At 36.5% G+C, this 20,866-nt stretch overlaps 1 protein-coding gene across 2 annotated transcripts in view; it reads left to right on the top strand.

Moving 5' to 3' along the window:
- SCFD1 (sec1 family domain containing 1) overlaps nucleotides 1–17,058 on the top strand; it is a 106,941-nt gene extending 89,883 nt beyond the window's left edge. Inside the window, exons 21-25 of one of the 2 annotated variants that reach the window (XM_032856210.1) lie at nucleotides 2,347–2,399; nucleotides 4,483–4,516; nucleotides 6,001–6,066; nucleotides 13,338–13,406; nucleotides 16,842–17,057. In XM_032856210.1, coding sequence (XP_032712101.1) covers nucleotides 2,347–2,399; nucleotides 4,483–4,516; nucleotides 6,001–6,066; nucleotides 13,338–13,406; nucleotides 16,842–16,865 — 246 coding nt within the window. In that variant the 3' untranslated portion in view covers nucleotides 16,866–17,057. Of the gene's footprint in view, nucleotides 1–2,346; nucleotides 2,400–4,482; nucleotides 4,517–6,000; nucleotides 6,067–13,337; nucleotides 13,407–16,841 lie in introns of both variants that reach the window. The other variant, XM_032856211.1, reaches the window with a different exon arrangement.
- Nucleotides 17,059–20,866: the final 3,808 nt, after the last annotated feature.

Raw genomic sequence — 20,866 nt, 5'->3', positions numbered from 1 at the left:
TTACTGTCCCTAATTTTGAAGTTGAGATAATGAATAATGACAGTAATAAAGATGATAGCTCATTTTTATTACATACTTTTTATGTGTCAGGAACCATTCAAAACATTTTTCACATTTAGTTTTTATTAGAACCTTCTACAAAAAATAATGGGTTTTTTGGTTATTTTGGGGGGGGTTTTATGTTGTTGTTGTTTTTTTTTAATTTCTTTATTTGACAGAGAGAGATCACAAGTAGGCAAAGAGGGAGGTGGAGAGAGAGGAGGAAGCAGGCTCCCTGCCAAGCACAGAGCCTGATGCGGAACTCGATCCCAGGACCCTGAGATCATGACCTGAGCCGAAGGCCGAGGCTTAACCCACTGAGCCACCCAGGCGCCCCGAGAAAATACCGTTTTATTGTTATTTTCATTTTATGGGTGAGGAAACTGCACAATAAAGTTAATTAACTTGCCCAAGGACACAAAGTTAATAAATGGCAGAGCTGGGCAGGCCACATTTTTCACCGTGCTATATCGATGAGGCCAAGAAACATACTTTTCATGGAATCACAGAGCTTTAGAGTTTAAAGAAACATTAGAAGTAATTTAAATAGTGGGGGAGAGGAAACCAAGAGATATTAAATGACTTTTCCCAAGTCACACTATTTTTAATAGCAGAATTGGAACCAAAAACCTACTATTCCTGTATTTCTGCTTACTGCTCATTCCAGCATACACATGTGTTCCACAATATTTGTCATAGGAACATGGATGGCTAAATAATGGTTCTTATTCTAATGTTTCTCCAGATTATGTAAGTTCCTTTATTAACTGGTAACTCTAACTGTATAACTGAAAACACATTACTACAGACAGATATTTTTTAACTAGAAAGAGTAAATTTTCTGCTTTGAAAGCATTTCTTTATCCATCTGCTATGAGGCAGTTACCTGCACTTTGTCTTATCCTTTTCCTGTTCCCAGATAGACAACTTGATTTGGAGGCATTAAAGAGAGATTAGCAAAATACTTAAGAGCTTAGCAAAGCGGACTAAGTTACATCTGGCTGGTAATCTTCAGTGCATCTTATCTCAAAGGCCTGAAAATGCTATAACCTAATTCTAGATGCATTTTCACCACTTAGTAGGTGTTCCCCTTTGATTTGTCTTGACTGGATAAAGTAAAAGGGAATTAAAGAAATATCAGATGGGACACAGACCTGTACCCCTGGGGGAAAAAATATATATATATATATATGTTTTATAAAAAATAAAATTATAAAAAAAAAATAAATAAAATAAAAATAAAATGTCTGTTGTGGTCAAAAAAAAAAAAAAGAAATATCAGATGGGTTTCATCTTGTAACTCTGGTTGGTAATGGTTTCCTGGAGCAACGTGCTGAAGGGTTCTGATGCTACTCTTGAGTGCACTGAGAGTTCTGTGATTGGTTAGGCACTGTCCACCACTGAGTACAGTATTAGGTGGGGGCAACCAATGCATGGTTTGTCATCAGTCAGGTTTGCATCGAGCCATCTGTGCTCCAGCAAGCCACAGATTGCTTCGGCTGACTGTTGCAGAAGGAGAGGGAGGTAGAGATTAGGGAGTGGTTATACTGCTAGCAGTAAAACAGCATTTTGCAGATCCTTTACTATTTAGAAGCTAGTCTCCAGTTGAGAGATTCCATAACTCCTTATCCACAACGTCAGAAATCTGCATAGTTTGAAAACTGAAGGATTTTGTATACCTGCACTCCCAAAACTGGGAACGTCGTACTGTATCGTTCATGCATGATACCACTAAAAACTTTTTAAACTCAAAATGCCAGAATACATCCAACTCCAAATGTTTCAAATAATAGAGATTATGAACCTGTATTGGGTTATTCTGTGCATTCAGTAAAATCATGGACATATAATAAAAATCTAAAACAGAAACAAAATAAAAATGTATTGGTTTATAAAATGGGTATATTTTCAAGACAGTATAGCAATATTAGTGTAGTGTAGTACAGTGGTTAAGAGCTTGGGCATTGAAACTAGGCTACTTGGGTTCAAATCCTGTACTTCTGATACTTAACTAGTTATGACCTTAGGAAATTTAGATAACTTCTCTGTACCCCACTTTGCCCATCTGAAAAAAACAGAGGTAACAATAACTACCTCATAGATGTTATGGGGATTTAAGTGAGTAATTTCATCTAAAGGATTTAGAATAATGTTTAACATGTAGTAAGTGCTCTGTTAGTAGTAGTGGTGGTGACACAGATTTATTTAATTTACCAGATTAATAGCTTAATTAAATAACATATACAAAGCCAAACAGGAACTTTCTACAGAGAAATCAAGTTCTGTTTTGTTTTGTTTTTTTAATAGGAAACTGATGACTATAGATATTTTGATCCCAAAATGTTGCGGGGCAATGACAGGTAAGCAGCTCTTGACTTGTGTAATCGTTTTGTAGGTCTTCCCACCTAGCTAAGAATGGAAATAATTTTTGTTACAAATCAGTAATTGCTTATTAAAAAATTCAAACTATGTAGAAAACTGGTAAGTAAAATATATAATCCTATTAACCTAGAGATAATCACTGCTAATCTTACTTGACATTCGGTTCTTTTCAAGTATATATACTCACACACCAAAAAAATACATTGGGCTTGTTGTTTTTTGTTTTATTATGACGAGATGGCAGTATTACAGACCGTTTGGGGGAGGGGAATTTGGATGTGTATTTAAATGAACATTTTTTACTGAACCAAAGCAAAGACAGGAACTTTATGTTGGATACCAGTTATTTTTATTTAACTGGCCCATAAAAGCTAAGCCTCCATAGATTATTGTAAATAGTTCTTTATGGCAGTGAAACATTCTACAGATGATTTCTTTATAACAAACACAACATGGTGTGGTTTGCTTCACTATGGATATCATTTTTCAGGATTTACTTCATGGGAGTATGAAAAATAGCCTACAAGACATAGAGAAAGAATAGGCCTAAATAGGAGGGGAAAAAAACCTTCTTAGAATGATCTTCTTTCTCACCTAGACTTGAATGAAGCTGGTTTCTTGCCTACATTTTAGGTTTGGGATCTTTAGAACTTTGTCTCTGCTTTATCCTAAGCTTTTATCTTTATCAATAGAACAGATAATCTAGTACTAGATAGTTGATTGTTAGATTATACGTAACTTAAAAGGTTATTTTCTTAACAGAAATATTGCTAAAGTTGAGAAAGAAGCTGCTAGGAGCAGCTGCAGCTGGCAAAGGAGAATTTGGCAAAGAATACATTCTAGAAGGGAGAGAATGAGGAGTGACAGATAATGAGTATGGGGCTTCTTTTGAGAGTGGTAAAAAATGTTCTGAAGTTAGTGGTGACAGTTGTACAACTCTGTAAATATAGTAAAACCCACTGATTTGTATACTTTAAGACAGTGGATTTACAACTCTTTTCCTGTCTTGATATTCTCCGGCTTACGCTTTATCCTTGTATTTGCATATGGCTAACAAGTAGGCATATTTCGCTTCTTAGAAACTTCTTTGCCTTCTCCTGAGCTATTTCATCACAATTAACCTTGGTTATTAGTAACTAGTAATACTGTGCTATTTAAATCTCTCCTCATTCTATGTGTACTCTTAGAGGAACCTAAAGCACTCTGGAAGGAGGTTAATCGCTGATGAGGTGTTGAAGTCGAGTGGGCTTCTGGCCCTTTCTATGGAGAATTCATTCAGACAGGCCATAGAAATGATGAAAAGATGATAAAGCAGTGAAATTGGCCTTTCAGTAATTAAGGATGGTGTAATAGCACTCTTCTCGTCATTGAGATTTTTTAAAAATTGCTTGTGAGGAAAACCTACGTTCTCTTTGTATAGCTTGTTTTAGCACCAAAACAAATATATGTGATTCACAAAAGCTTTGAAAAATATCTTTATTAAAAGATCTCTTGGACACCAAATAAGTTTTTTAAAAATACATTTTAAGTATATAAATATGAGACTAATACATGTAAAAATATATAGTGGTATATAGAAATACAAAGAAAGCTGTAGCAAAATGCAAATTCCTCCTCTCATCCCCCCATCTCCTCCTCTTACTTCCCATACATGCATTTATAGTTTTTTCCACAGATGTAGATACTGACAAACTGTAAAATTATGTTGAATATAGTAAAATCTCATATAATTTGCCACTAAAATATATTTTACCAACTTAGCTTATTCCTTCTGAGAGCTGCTGCTCAGTGTTTCCTTCTCCCTTCCAGTTTTCTCTTAGATTTTATTTTAAAGTTAACAGATTGCCCTACTTCCTTTTAGATACTGCACATGTACTTCATATTCCTCTGCATCCCAACTCACTATTTGGGTACACAGAACTAAAGGACCCTGTCTCAAAGAAAGCGAAGTGGGAAGAACTGTAATACATATCTAATTGTGTGTGCACGTGTGTTTCCCTAGTTCTTTTATCCAAAGTGAAAGCCTTCAGTGAAATTTTCACCGTTTTTTCTTTGTTGCAGCTCAGTTCCAAGGAACAAAAATCCATTCCAGGAGGTAAGTTCTCTATAGAAATTCTGTCTCTAAAACAGATTACCAAGCAGTCTTGAATAATTGTCTTCATCTTAAATATGGCTTTATTAAAATTACTGTATGGTAATTTTCATAAATCCAATTCTGTGTAACCAAATTAGTAACCATCTTTTCCTGATTTATAAAACTACTTAGAATAGTTTAAGCTAAAAATGACTGATACAGCCAGTGGATACTTGGGCAGTTTCCATAGTATGGCTATGGTAGACAGTGCTGCTATAAACATTGGTGTGCATGTATCCCTTTGAATTAGTATTTTGTCTCCTTTGGGTAAATACCAAGTAGTATGATTGCTGGATTGTAAGGTAGTTCTTTTAACTTTTTAAGGAAACACCATACTGTTTTCCACAGTGGCTGCACCAGTTTGCATTCCCACCAACAGTGTAAGAGGGTTCCTCTTACTCCACATCCTCCCCAACACCTGTTGTTTTTTGTGTTGTCGATTTTAGCCATTCTAACAGGTGTGAGGTGGTATCTCATGGTGGTTTTGATTGGTATTTCCCTGATGATGAGTGATGCTGATTGAGCATCTTTTCATATAAGTGTCCATTGACTGATGAATGGGTACAGAAGATGTATTTTTACAGTGGACTATTAGCCATAAAAAGAACAAAATCTTGACATTTGCAACAACATGGATAGAGCTAGAGTATATTATGCTAAGTGAAATAAGCTGGAGAAAGACATACCTTATGATTTCACTCATATATAGAATTAACAAACAAAACAAATGAGCATGGAGAAAAAGACAAACCAAGAAACATACTCTTTTAATTATAGAGAACAGGCTAATGGTTACAAGAGGGGATGTGGGTGGGGGGACTGGGATTAAGGAGTACACTTGCTACAAAGAGCGCCTGATGTTTATGGAACTGTTGAATCCCTGTATTATACACTTGAATCTAATACTACACTGTATAGTAACTATCTGGAATTTAAGTAAAAATCTTTTTAAAAAGGGACACAAAATTAGGTAATTCATGAAAAAGAAGTCTAAGACTATGGTAAAAGTTTTATATGTGTGGAACTCGTTTCTAAAATTGGCTTCCAAACTTTCGTGAGGATAACCATGACTCTGTTTTCATTTGAAATACAAGAAGCTTCTTAACAAAAATTAGTAAAGAACGTTTTGGAAATTATATGCCAAGTTTCGTTTTTCCTACCTACAATAAGTAACCTTAAATTTTTAAAAAGCCTTTTAGAGGAAGCCCTTTAGATTTACTTGCTATTACTTAACTGAAGAATGAGGTTTACTTTCCTCTTTACACTTTTTAGAAACAAATTTCTTTTAATTGAAGTAGCATTAGGTGCTTAGGATGTGACCTTTTGCTAGTTTGTATTTTTTTTATGTAAGTTGTAGAATAATGCTTTGAACAAAAAACCATGTTGCTTAAAAGGTAAAATACTGTTTCTTTCAACTTACCTATTTTTTTTGTCTGCATTTTTAGGCAATTGTTTTTGTAGTGGGAGGAGGCAACTACATTGAATACCAAAATCTTGTTGACTATATAAAGGTACATGTTGGCCTTTTTATTCTTTAATCCTTTGATGTTTCACAGTTGTTCTGTGTCTTTAGCATACTAGCATTCTCTGATGGCTCTTCTGACTCTTACATACCCCCTTTCCTGGACGTAGGCTAAAAGTCCTCATAAAGGGGAAATGCCTGTAAGCTCATTGTTTTCCAATTCCTGTCACATTTCTAGCCTAAAAGTTGTAGTTAATCTGGAAAATAATGTATCTTATTGATGTAATGTACTTGGGAAGCTATCTTAATTTGACTTTAAATATTCAGAGACCACTCAAAGCTCATAGCAGCAGGGAATGACAGACAACTGTGCAAAAGTATATGAAGGAGAGGGTGTAACTTCAAGAGGAAACCACCACTTAAAATGTAGGGGCAACAGAATTAACATTAAATAATGATTATTCCTTATGTCTGATGTTATGTAAGGCTTTTAAAAGGTCGAGATTTGCCAGCATAATTTTGAAGAAACATTGCACTCTACCAAATATTTTACTGCAAACTTGTTTTTAATCATGTGTAATCTTGACTACTTATCTCTTTCTACTACAGAATTTTTAATTTTGTGAAATGTTTTAGTAAGTTGATTCTTTGTAACAAGTAATTGATAATTAACTAAACTTAGTTTTTTCTCTGATCAGTCACTTTGATCAGAAGAACATCAAACTATCAGCAGTAGTAAGCCCTTTATCTTTTACTTGATTACAGTTTACTAAGTATTTTTTTCCCCTGATTATTATCCTCTACCCACAAAAACATGGCATATAGGTAGTAGAGCACATGATACTATGACCGGTCAGGCATGTAGTAGATATTTTAAGTTCCCATATCCAAGCACCTTTAACAGATCATTACTTAGGTTAACAGCTACACTGTGGTCTTCAGCTCTGTTGTTGAACGAATTATTTTGTATCCATTTTAGTGGCAGTAGTATCCTAATTTTGCCTCCCCAGAGGGATCTTAGAAAATATGTCAAACCTATAAAATGAGAACCTGTAAAAGAAAAAAGATTAGAATTATTGCAAGTGTCTATCCCTTAGATGTTATTAGCATCATCAGGACCTACAGTATGGGTAACTGCAAATTCAGTCTTTTGAACTGGAACCCATCTTGGACCTTCAGTTTCAAATGAAGGAGGCAGTTTTCTGCAAACCTTGTGGGCATGTGTAAGGATAGCTCAAAGTATTACTCTTGCTCCTGGCCTCCTACAAGGTACAGAGATAATGTTACCTTTTCCCTTTTGTGTTATTCACTTACTGGCTCCTTTTTGGAGAGTCCAAGATTTCATTCTTTCCATGCGTCGGTCATTTTTCTCAGAATTTGACCCCAGGTTTAGAAGACGGTCAGATTCAGCAAGATGGCTGATCCGTAGTGCGGGCAGCAGTGTGAGAGTGCTTTCCCCTTGGTCCATTCCTAGTGACAGGACGTAGGGTTGGGTAAGTGCAAGCTTATAGGACTGTCTGGTCCACCTGGTAATCCCAATTTAGACAGGCAGAAAGTAGAAACAGCCCTTTCCATCATGCCTCAGACAGATTTAGAGGTAGTATTTTGGTGTCATGTTCGCAATTAATCCATGTCCCTCTACTACAGGATCACAGAGAAAAAAACATTTTTAGAAATGCAGAATAAATTTTTGTTAGTTCCTATGTTATTACCCTCTTCCTCTCTCCCTTATTCTTCCTGCAGTATCTTAAAAATCTATCCCCTGTTGATTGTCCCATATAATTGTATGCCTGTTATATTTTAACACACATTTCATCATACAAGCTACTCTGTCTCAGCAGGACAGGTGTCCAGTTTAGGAAATGTGTCTAAATGTCTGTTCCAGTTTTTAGTCAGTCTGCTACTTTGTGTCTGGTGAGGTATGTAAGTCAGTCTGTTGTATATGAGGCTTCTTAGCACACTTAATGAACTGCACCTGTAACAAAATGGGTTTGTCAAGTAAAATATAAAAAAGAGCCCAAAATGAAATGGTTTCTGCTGAGGCTTCTAATAGAGTATTAAAGGTGTTTGCTGCAATAACCAGGTGTACAAACCCAAATCCAAAATGATTGTCGATTCTGGATGAAACCTGTTGCTGTCCACCCGGAACCAAAGGTCATAGGCTATTGTCATTCTGTGTAAATATATGTTTCAATTTCTCTTAGGTGTATACCTAGGAGTGGAATTCCTGGATCACTGTAACTTCTATGATTAACTGTTTCAGGAATTGCTAGACTGTTTTCCAAACAGACTGCACCATTCTGCATTCACGGAAGCAGTGTATGAAGATTTTGACTTCTCCATGTCATCACCAACACTTGTTACTGGACTTTTTGATTCTGACTATCCTAGTGGGAGTGAGGTGGTATCTCAGTGTGGTTTTGATTTTCATTTCCCTGATAACTTAGGATGTGAAGCATATTTTCATTACTTATTGGTGATTTCTCTCTCTCCTTCAGAGAAATGTCTATTCAGATTGTTTGCCCATTTAAAAATTTAGGTATTCTGCCCTTTTTTTATTGAGTTTTAAGAGTACCTTATATAATCTAGAAACAAGTCCCTTATCAGATATGTGATTTACAAATATTTTCTCCCATTCTTTACCTTTGCACTTTTAGATGGTGTTTTTTAAAGTGCAAGAGTTTTTTTTTTTTTTATATTTTTTTGAAATCCAGTTTGTATTGTTGCTCATGCTTTTGGTGTCATATCTAGAAGTCCTTTGCCGAATCTAAGGTCTTGAGAAGATTTCTAAAAGAAAAGGCCTTCTGAAAGAAAAGAAAAACCTTTTCGCTCTTACATGTAGATCTTTGATCCATTTTGAGTTAATTTTGCATGTAGTATGAATTAGGCAAGAATAAGAAAGAAAAGGCATCCAAATTGGAAAGAAAAGTAAAACTCATGTCACTATTAGCAGATGACATATAGAGAAAATACCAAGGACTATCAAAAACTGTCAGACTCAGTACAGTTGCAGGATACAAAAATAATACCCAGATATCTGTTGCACTTTTATACACTAATAACAAACCATCAGATAAATTAAGTACCTAGGAATAAATTTAATGAAAGCGTGTTTATTGTAAACTATAAGCCACTGAAGACACAGAGCCATATTCTGTGTTCATGATTGAAAGAATCAATATCGTTGAAATGTCCATACTCCTCAAACCAATCCACAGGTTCATTGTAATCCCTGACAAAATTCCAGTGGCACTTTTTCACAGAAATAGAATAAACAATCCTAAATTTGTCAGAAGCCACAGAAGACCATTAATAGCCAAAGTAATGTTGAGAAAGAAGAATAAAGCTGACAGCATCACATGTTCTAATTTCAAACTGTATTACAAAGCTGTGGTAATAAAACAGTATGGTACTAGCATAAAAACAATCACATATATCAGTGGAAGAGAACTGAAAGCCCAGAAATAAACCCATATAATATATGGTACATTAATTTACAACAAAGATGTCAGGAATATACAGTAGGGCACAGGACAGTCTCTTCAATAAATGGTGCTAGGAAAACTAGACGGCCACATGTAAAAGAATAAAATGAAATCGATCTCTATTTTATACTATACACACAAATTAGCTCAAAATGGATTAAGGATTTGAACATAAGACCTGAAATCATAAAACTCATAGAAGAAAACAAGCAGTCAATTCCGTGACTGACATAGGTCTTGGCAGTGATCTTTTTAATCTGACACCAAAAGCCAAAGCAACAAAAGCAAAAAAATGAGACTGCATCGTAGTAAAAAGTTTCTCCACAGCAACGGAAACCATACAAAAGGAAAAGGCAGCCTACTGAGTAGGAAAATATGTTTGCAAATAATGTATCTGACAAGGGATTAATATCCAGAATATACAAAGAACTTACACAACTCAACACCAGAAAGTAATAATCCAATTAAAAATGTGCAGAGGACCTGAACAGACATTCTTTTCCAAACAAGACGTACATATGGCCAACAGACAGATGAAAAGATGGTCAACATCATTAATCATAGGGAAGTGTAAGTCAAAACCACAATGAAATTCACCTCATACCTGTTAAAATGGCTATTAGCCCCCCACTAAATAAATAAATAAATAAATAACAAGTGTGTCAACCACACAGAGGAAGGGAAACCCTCATGCATTGTTGGTGGGAATGTAAATTGGTAAGACCACTACGGAAAACGGCATGGAGTTTCCTCAGAAAAGTAAAAATAGAACTACCATCCAGCAATTCAACTTCTGAGTATTTATGTGAAGAAAACAAAAACACTAACTGGAGAAGATATATGTACCCTCATAGTCACTGTAGCATTGTTTACAGGAGCCAAGATATGGAGGCAACTTAAATATCCATTAATAGATGAATGGTAAAGCAATTGTGCATGCATATGTGCCATAAAAAAGAATGAAATCTTGCCATTTGTGACAACATGGATGGATGGAGGGGGCATTATCCTAAGTGAAATAAGGAAGACAAACCCCATATGCTTTCTCTTATATGTGGACTCATTTAAAAAAAAAAAAGAAAAAGGAACTCATGGGGCACCTGCGTGGCTGAGTCAGTTAAGCATTCGACTCTTGGTTTCAGCTCAGGTCATGATCTCGGGGTCATGAGATTGAGCCCTGCTTTGGGCTCCACACACAGTATACAGTGTGCTTGAGATTCTCTCTGCCCCTCTGCCCATGTGTTCTCTCTCTCAAAATTAATGAAAATTAATTATAATTTTAAAAGCTCTTAGATTTAGAGAACAGATTTGTGGTTGCCAGAGGTAGGTGGGAGAAATGGGTGAAAGGGGTCAAAAGGTTAAAAAAAAATTCAAATATACTGAGGCTAAGACTCAGCTTTCCAAAAATACAAGAAAATTATTTGTGATTGTTACATAGAACATACTAGCTCTGCCACAACAGCAGTTAGATAAATGACACTCTAGTCGCCTCTAAATCAATATGCTTCACAAAGGCTTTTCACATCTCTGCAAAGATGTACCTGCCTTACACGTGAAATGTACTAGAAAAAAATGCATGGACATTGACCTTCTGAACATACCAGTAGAACCAGCTGTGAAATGAAACTGGTAGTCAATCCTCCATCATACAAATAACCATCTTCCTTTTTTTTTTTTTTTTTTTTTTAAGATCTTATTAATTTGAGAGCGCACACAGCAGGGAAGATGAGCAGAGGGAGAAGCAGGTCCTGGGCTGAGTAAGGATCCTGACTCGGCTCAGTCTCAGGACTCCAGGATCATGACCTGACCCAAAGGCAGACAGTTAGCTGAATGAGCCACCCATGTGCCCCTAAGTAACCATCTTTTTACTTTGTCTAATTTTGAGAGCAGACTTTTACATGTGGAGGTATATTTATTAAAGCAAAAGTATACTTTAGAAATTTCTAATATCTGATTCTCCAGTAATAGTATCGGACATTTTGAAGTTATAAGGTAAATTTCCAAAAGGAATAATTCAGACTCTTGAGGGTATTTGGGGACTCAGTCATTTGCATAGGTGCTCTGAACAAATATATAAAGTATACAATAGGCTTTGAATAAGTGTACCTGTAGCCTTTTGTTTCTTTTTATAGTTGCAGAAATAATATGCACTGATATCCAAAAGCAATTTGGAAGTAAAAGCATGCTGACCCCAAAAGGGAAAAAAAAAAAAAAAGGTGGTAATAAGTAACCAGATGTATTGGTAATTGAACTTAAAGCCACCACAGATTGTGCTCTTGATGGAAGATGACTGGCTAGAGAATGAACTAGATGTAGTTAATAATTGCTACCTTGAATCCAGGTATTGGCATATTTCTTAAAGTTCAGTTTTTAATGGAAGAAGGAAGTATCAAGTTTGTGCATAAATGAGAAGTTTGCACAGGAATATTGGTAAACTGCAATGCTTAAACCTATAGCACAGTATTAATCTCAGCTAGTTCATTTCAACCCTGTGCTTACTTATCTCTGGGAACCTTGGGAGCCATGTGCGGACATCTGGCTAACTGTGAATGTAATGTACTGACTAGTCATTAATACAGTCCTGGGCTAGGGCCCAAGATAGACTGGGGGCAACTTGCACTAGCTTATCAGTACTGTTTAATAGAAATGTAAATATTGATGATTTGCACCCAATTTCTGTCATGTTTTCTTCTGCTACTGAGCCTGGTTATGCACCCTGATTTTGGTTACATGATCAGAGAGGTATAAAAGACCCCTTAGACAAGAGTGGGGCTGCCCTGCAACCAGGGTGTGTCTATCTTCACTGTAACTTGGTGGTTCACAATTGAAAATTAGGTGTGCCCTATGCTACTGAGATGGAATCCTGGAAGCTGTGCCTGGGATATTTGGACCCTTCTAATGTTTCCTATGCTTTTTTTATCCTCCTTTGCTGTGATCTCTAACTTTATTAATGTCTTGTGTAAGTATATCCTGTGGAGCCTCAAGAATCCCACTTATATGACCAACCCTAGTAGTTGCTGCACATAACATCTTATTTTGAAAAAATGAGAGTGATGTGTGACTGTTGATTTATTTGTTCTCAGAAATGGCCAGCTAGGACATTTATTGAGCCAACCATGTTTAATACAGCTGATACATCACAAAAAAAGGTTCTTCTCTTGTATTACAAAGCCGTAATTCTGTTTCTTGACAAATTATCATATTTGCTTTGTTGTAAAATAAACGTTTTCCATTAAAGAAGAAATGAATTTTCCTTGAAGTACACAATACATAGAATAATTAAGGACTTACCAAAATTCTGCGGTAGACATTTTGACTGCTATAATTGGGTTATAACATTCTGCCAAAATTAGGAATGAAATTCATTAGGAGTAACAAAATGAAGTGTATTAATATATAAATACTGTATTGCACAAATGAAACTGTGGAGACAATTCATGCTATTTGTACCATATCCTACTGTCAGCATAACCAAACCATAGGAATGTTTTCTTCAAGTAGTACAGATCCTACATTGAAAGAATGTTGGCCTAGGATTTTGTAGACAGTTGTTGTTCCTGTGAAATATGGTGGTCATCAGATTCCTTCTGTTTTCAGTATAAATGGTACCAACAGGGTACCCTAATACATTTTTCAAAAAACACTCCCATTTCACCACTTTTTTTCCATTAGTTTTAGGATCAACATGTGTACACTAAAATTCAACAGCTGCCTCCACCCCCGAAGAAAACCTTAAAGAATAATAAAAAGTCTTATTAGCCTTGATCAATGTTCTTAGGAACATTGAAAATATTACTTGTTACTTACTTATAGGAGTTTTCTCTTATTTTTACAGGGGAAACAAGGAAAACACATTTTATATGGCTGCAGTGAACTTTTTAATGCTACACAGTTCATAAAACAGGTAAAGTGCACCTTGTTAGTTTCTCTTAACAAACCATAACTTGCTGTTGATGTTTTTCAAAAGAGAGCAAGAGAATCATCATGTTCATTTAAACCAGCTGAAGCCAAAACCCATAGATTTTGCTACATACAAGATTTTGCTATGAACAACTATACAGAAAACTCTGATAAGTAACATTATTTCTAGTATCCCAAATCTATGAAAAGATAAATTCAGAGAATTTAAAAGTGGAGTAGTGTACTCAAGCAAAATTCGGTTCACCATTTCCTTTTATACTGTCCACATTTCTGACTTTGCCAACCATCTCACAAATTGGGCTAAGAAATTAACTTTCTCGAAGCTAACTACTGGGAATGTTCCATAGTCTAACCAGTAATGTTCACTCATTTTTGCCTGGGCTGCCAAAATAACCCCAACAATGCCTTATTCCTACCATCCTTTTCCGGCATAACTTTCTTATCCTCAGGATGTGTTTTTTTGTATTTTTAACCTTAATGTAGTTGCCCACTGATAGGGGAATACAGAAAAGTTCAAGAAGGTAGAGTGAACACAGGTGCACTCCCCATTAACATTTTACTGTACTGGCTTTATAAGATACCTACTCATTTATCCATTCTTTATTCAATTCATTGCTACAACTTCAGTAATTTCAAATGTGTAGATCCAGCATTTTACTGTTTGTCAGGTTTTTTTTTTTTAAGATTTTATTTATTTGACAGAGATCACAAGTAGGCAGAGAGGCAGGCAGAGAGAGAAGAGGAAGCAGGCTCCCCACTGAGCAGAGATCCCGATGTGGGGCTTGATCCCAGGACCCTGGGGTCATGACCTGAGCTGAAGGCACAGACTTTAACCCACTGAGCCACCTAGACTCCCCTACTGTTTGCTTTCTGCTAGTTTGAAATAGTTGGGCCATCCTCTGTTCCTCCTTTCCTGCCTTCCTTTGTATTATTTGAACACTTTGGTATTTTAGCTGAGCTCTGCATTATTTATTTTAACAGTTGCTCTAGAGATCAAAATCTATATATCTTTAACTGTTTAGAAACTACAGTTAATATTCTTTTTTTTTAAAGATTTTATTTTATTTATTTGACAGAGAGAGATCACAAGTAGACGGAGAGGCAGGCAGAGAGAGAGAGAGAAGCAGGCTCCCCGCTGAGCAGAGAGCCCGATGCGGGACTCGATCCCAGGACCCTGAGATCATGACCTGAGCCAGAGGCAGCGGCTTAACCTACTGAGCCACCCAGGCGCCCCAGAAACTACAGTTAATATTCTGCCACTTGCATTAAATATAGAAACCTTGCAACCCTATAGACCCATTCCCTCAACTCTTCTGTGATTGTGATATATTTTACATCTACGTGTCATTAACCTCACAAGACAATGGACAGTGTTACCATTTCCACTTCAGTCATCTGTATCATAAGGAAATCCTTTGCATTTACACAGATTTGAGATTTCCAGCATTCTTCATCCCTACCACCTCTAGTAGATTTTAATTTCCATCTGTTGACTGCAAAACTTCTTTTAGGATTTATTATAGCTCTTTTAGGATTTATTATAGCTCTGGTATACTAACAGTGAATTCTCTTAATTTTCTTTTATATGAGAATGTATTTTACCTTTATTCTTAAATATTTTTGCTGGATATAGAAATCTGGATTGATAGTTTTTCAAAACTTTAAAGATGTTATTTCACAGTCTTATACTCTCCATTGTTTCTGATAGGAAGGCAGCAGTATTAAGATTTATACCATTTTACATGTGATGTGAAATTTTTCATTATTTCCTCATTATATTTGGTTTTTAGCAGTTAGGATGTGTATATAGATATGACTTCTTGTGTATGTATGACTTCTTGTATATTTATCTTATTTGGGGATCACTGAGCTTCTTGACTCTGTCAGTTTGTACCTTCACCAAATTTAGGCCATTAACAGCTGTTCTTTCTTCAATTATTTTATGCCCAATTTTCTCCTCTCCTTTTTGGACTCCAGTCACCTATATGTTCAACCTTTTATATTATGCCAAACATCTCTGAACATTCTGTTTGGGTTTTTTTGTCTAAGATTTTTTTAAAGTTTTCTTATTTAAGTAATCTCTACACCCAATATGGGACTTGAACTCAGGACCCCAAGATCAAGAGTAACATGCCATTCCAGCTCAGGCAATCAGGTACCCCTGATTCTGTTCTTTAGAGTATATACTTTAAGTTGTACTATCTTCAGATTCACTCTTTCTTTTGTTATCTTCTTTTTGCTATTTGAATAATTTTGTATTTACCAGTTCTTAAATATTCATTTGTGTTTTTTGTTTTTTAATAGAGTTTGTATTTCTCTGCTGGGATTTTCTGTCTTTTCATTGTGAACATACTCTCCATTATTTTATTGAGGATCGTTGTCATAGCTGCTTTTAAACCCTGTCTTTTTTAATTACAGCACAGGGATCATCTATCTCACTGTATCTCCTGTCTTTACCCCTAGAGAATGGTTCCAATCTTCCTGTTCCTTCATACATTAATTTTAGATAGATTATATCTTAAACATTGTGAATGTATTTTTTGGGAACTAAATTTTGTTTCTCTGGAGTGTTGATTTGGGCTTTGAGCAGGCAATTAACTTGGTTAGACTCAACATGTCAAACTGTCTCTTGCGCAGCAGCTCACATCTTGCTTAGTCTCTCTCATTCATGCATGGGTCAGGGTTTCACTACAGGTTTAGGAAAAGTTTATACACAAAATTTAGGGCTCCTTCATTCTTTCCCTCTCGTTTCCAGGATTTCCTCTATTAGAGGCTTTAGTTGCTCCCTGTACTCTGGTTCTTTAGGCTAAGAGCCAAAGAACCAGGGAACTCAGCCAGTGCTGGCTAGTCTCCCCTTCCAAGTATCTGTGCTCTTCCCAAACCTACCAGCTTTCACTTGCTCTCCATGGCCTTCCAGTAGTTGGTTTTTTGTATTTTGTTTAAGATTTATGATTGCTATCCTTGGGAGAATTAGGCCAGTAGTTTATCCAGCCTTCCAGAATTGAACACCTTTTTTTTAAATTTTCAATGATGTGCTAGAAATATCAAACTAATTATGTGAAGAAGCAAACTCTCAGCAGTAAAGCTGCAACTAATATTTTCCTTTACATCTCATACTGAGTTAATATTGACTTTATTCTCAGAGTTTTTGTTTTCCATTTGTTGATTTCTACCTATATTGATTTTTTTTTTTTTACCATGACAGCCTTTATTATTATTCAGTTTTAAAAGATTTACTTAAACATTTGAATTGGTGGTAAACATTGAGTGAAAATTTATTATTCTATATACAAACGCAGTGAACGAAATGAGAACCTAGGATTTTACCATGATTTAAAAATACATTTTTAAGGTGTTTACAAATATGTTTGAATGCATAAATTTCTTTTTTGATTAAAGTTATTCTGTTTTGTTTTAGCTGTCACAACTTGGACAGAAATAACACGGAAGAACTTTAATATGAGAATCTACTTGGATAAATGTAGAAGAAAAGTCAAAAGAGCCAGATGATTTCTTCATATCAGTGTCCTAACCGTGAAACTAAGAGTTAATTTTTAAGGAAATTCTATACTTAATATAATGTGTACTAATTAAAAGAATAAAGTATTTCAGAAATAAATTTTTAAAATTGTACATCTCTCTCATGTTTGACAACTGAGAAAGTTCTTAGGAAGGAAAGAAAACTCTGCCTGAATATAATGTTAAAATATCAGTATGGCAAAATTAAAAAAAAAAAAAAAAAAAAATATATATATATATATATATATATATATATATATATATCAGTATGATAACTGATTTGTTATGATTGAAGCCAGTGAAAATTTAAGAAACATGCAAATGTTGCTTGACTCGTTCATAAATAGGAGTATCTGTATGCATTTTAATTGTAAAATTACTTTCCCATGTTTTTCTGGTCCCCCCCCCCATGTTGCCTCTAGCCTTTAAGTGGATACTTTAATAATCTTCTTCCTCTGGCACACCTATGTACATTTTATCACAGTATCCTTCTTTATCTAATGGCAACAACAAATATCTAGATTGGACCAATACAAAACATTTATCCCATGAAACTCTAAAAAAATATGTAAAATTAAGTGTTAAATTTGGTTCAGAACTTCCTGGTATGTAGCACCAACAAGGAATGTTGATCAGTCTTGAAACTCAAGGCAGCTGTAAGATAAAAGCAAGCAGTCGCTATAGAGAAAAAATTCTTACTGAAAAGCCAGGGGACCTTTTCCTCCTAATGAGCCTCATTAAGAAGAATCTATAATGTTATAGATAACATCCTGATAATAGATAAAACGGAAAAGTCGTAGGACTGTTTCTTTCTGTGCTCCCAGCCCTCATGAGTCAATGCCATCATTCTAAGCTCAGGTCAAGAAAAAGAGGTCTATTTAGTCTATTTAGTGCCTACTAATCTGACTTACTCTTGAGATAGAATTTAATGTTTTTACTGCTAAAACACATAACCATAGATGAATGGCGTATACGTATTTCACATAGCTTGGGAGGCTAAGAAACCAGCAGATCTGTGTTTGGTGAAGGCCCTCTTTCTGGTACTGCTGGGAGCCATCTTCTGGTATCTTCACAGAGTAGGGAGTCCTAATACTGTGATCCCCTTATAAGAGTACTAATCCTATCATGGGGGCTCCACCCCTGCAACCTCATACAAACCCAGTTTCCTCTCAAAGGCCCCACTTTCAAATCCCATTATATTCGGAGTAAGGGCTTCAATGAAAGAATTTGTAAGGAACACAAACATTTGGTACCTGATACCACATCATCTGCCAAAATGATCAAAGTACTTTCATGCTCAGAGCTTAAGGAGGCAATGTTATAAAGACAGTAATGTTGATCAAGGTGATAAGCTATAGAGAAGATAAAGCAATGTCCCAGTTTCCTCAGTAACAAAGAAGTTTGACTTTATGTTCAGAAAGTATTTTTTAGGTTAAAACTACATGAAAGACACAGGAGGTGGTCTCTTTTCATGTTGTGTTTGCAGCCAAAAATAAACTAGTCTCATCAATGAATACACAGTTTTTTTCGAAGTTTGCCTCAAATTCACACAAAAGGTCATTGCCAAGGTTCTGAGATAGAAACCTTTCTGTGGGACCTATTAAAAAAAAAAATCCTGGGACAGCTTTGGCCTTTCTGTAGCTGTCCACAGCCTAGCACCATCTGTTCTGGTGTGGGTTCCCCAGCAGGCAGTCCACAATAAGGCAAGGGTCACTTTGCTTGTGGTCTTGGGATGGGCAGCTCAACAAGTCTACCCAGCAAGCCCCCAGCTTGGCTGATTCAGGAACCAGTTTTATCTGCCCCCAAGGGTGTCACAGGAATTGATTCCTGCCATTGTAAAGTGCACATCAGGAGTAGAGGTCAATAGGAAAGGGAAATGCTGTGCCAGGCAATTTACAAAAGTTACATCAGTCCTCACAGTAGCACTAACAGGTGGTACAGCACCAATTTTATAGATGGAAACAAAGCTCAGGACCCTGCTCAAAGTCACAGCTGGTACATGGTGTCGCCGTAGATGGAATGCACATCCATCTGCTCCAAATCCGTTCTCTCCAATGCTCGAAACCACCTAGCTCAAGAAGCAGGAGGCTTCAAGTCTTGCCAAGCCACTCCTCACTGATGAGCCTGAGCCAGGCATTTTCCCTCTTTCTCCTCCTGTGTGGAATGAGTTGTGCAGAGTAAGGGCGGCTAACCCAGGGCCCTCAAGGTATGCAGCTCACCTGGGCTAGCCAGCACAGGACGTTTACCTAAACCGCCTGATGAGCTCACGCATGGACTGGCAAGCACAGGCACCTGACAGAATTTGAGTAGTTTGGTATCAACATAGTAAGATCAGTTCACTTGGCATAGATGGGGCTCCAAAATAAAAGGAAAAGGCAAAATAAAAAAAGATTAGAAGAATATTCAAGTCAAAACAACATTTGCCCTGAAACCAAAGCTTCAGTTTCAGCTCCATCACATACTTCAGTTCTGGGACAAACTGTAAGAGAAACTCACATCCTAGTATGATCTAAATTGTCCGTCTTCCAATCATGCCCTTAAAACTTACAATTTTTAGGTAATCAAAAGAATTTTGAAGCTAGGTGTGAAGATTTAAATTCCATTTGATATACCCAGGTCATCAGACAGTGAACATTCACAGAAATTTCTTGTTTTCAAATTTCTTGTTTGCAAGGCCTAGAGCTACCTGACTCCGCAGGCTGAGGAGATTATATTGAGGTGACAGGTGAATAAAGACAACTGGAAACAATTTCTCATGTGTTGTCATGACCGCATCACAATAAACACAGACTAAACAGAACTAGGAACTATTCGACCTCACTTTCTTGAGTTACCCTGGGTTCAAAAGAATCATGGAATTTCAAAAATTGATATCCAAAAGACCCTGAATATTAATGAGTGTGTACCAGACTTTAAATATTTGTAATTACAACAGAAACCTCAGGATGGTTCTAAATTACCAAGCATCAACCCCATCAGCGTGACTAGCTTGAAACAGGAACAGTTGATTATGCTGAAAAAGCAAGCTCCAGGTACCAAGATGATGACATTGTGTCCTAAGAATGTTCTAAGAATGCAGAGACAACCCCAGGAATTCTAGGATCTCCTGAAGAATTATGGCTAAGTGACTGTCAGAGGCTGATTTGCTTCTCAGCATCATCTCCTATATTTGTCACCCTAATCTTGTCTTCCTCTTCATTCACTCCTGTGTGTTGGGTGGAGCTGACTATACCCCAACAACAGTAGTTTATCAAGGGATAGTGGAGAAGTCAAACCCAGCCAATGAGAAGCAATTAGATTCCTGCTGATGTCACTGATTGGAAAGGCAAAAGAGGGCCACCTCTGCCTGACATAAACCGGAGGGCCTTAAAATGAGGCTATGGATATGGCCACAAGGCACCTGAGAATGAAGACAATGTGGAGCTCAGACATGTCCTAATGACATCATTTGAACCCTTGGGTCTATCATTAGTATAACTTGAGTGGTGCAGCCAGTAGCAGACACAGCCTTAAACGAGATACAAAATCCAATGGATGATTTAAACATCATACAAGAGCCAAAGAAACGCGACCCTGAATGTAAGAAACGCGACCCTGAATGTAAGAAACAGTGATTCTCAGACACTGAACATCAGGAAGCACAGGCCAGTGATCCCTAAGAGAAGGAAAGCAAAAGAGTCCTACAATTGCCCTTTCTTCCTGTCAGGATTTTTTTTTTTTTCTAGGCTGCAGCACAAGTAGAGCTGAGGGAGAGGGCTCCCTGAATTGCTGAGACAAAGTTGGGCATTAGGTCAAGGTAGCTAGCAGTCACAGGGCAGAGTAATAGAGCAAAGAGAGCTACACAGGAAGAAAGTTCTAGAGATCTGCAGAGGATCAGATGAATGCTGATCAGGGCAGATGGTGAGGAAATAACCAGAGGCCAGG

This window comes from Lontra canadensis, unplaced genomic scaffold (genome assembly GCF_010015895.1).
Source record: "Lontra canadensis isolate GAN:19392208 unplaced genomic scaffold, GSC_riverotter_1.0 scaffold12, whole genome shotgun sequence".
In the NCBI taxonomy this organism is placed as follows: domain Eukaryota; kingdom Metazoa; phylum Chordata; class Mammalia; order Carnivora; family Mustelidae; genus Lontra; species Lontra canadensis.
The sequence above is the reverse complement of the archived record's forward strand: the minus strand, read 5'-3'. Positions and strand labels throughout refer to the sequence as shown.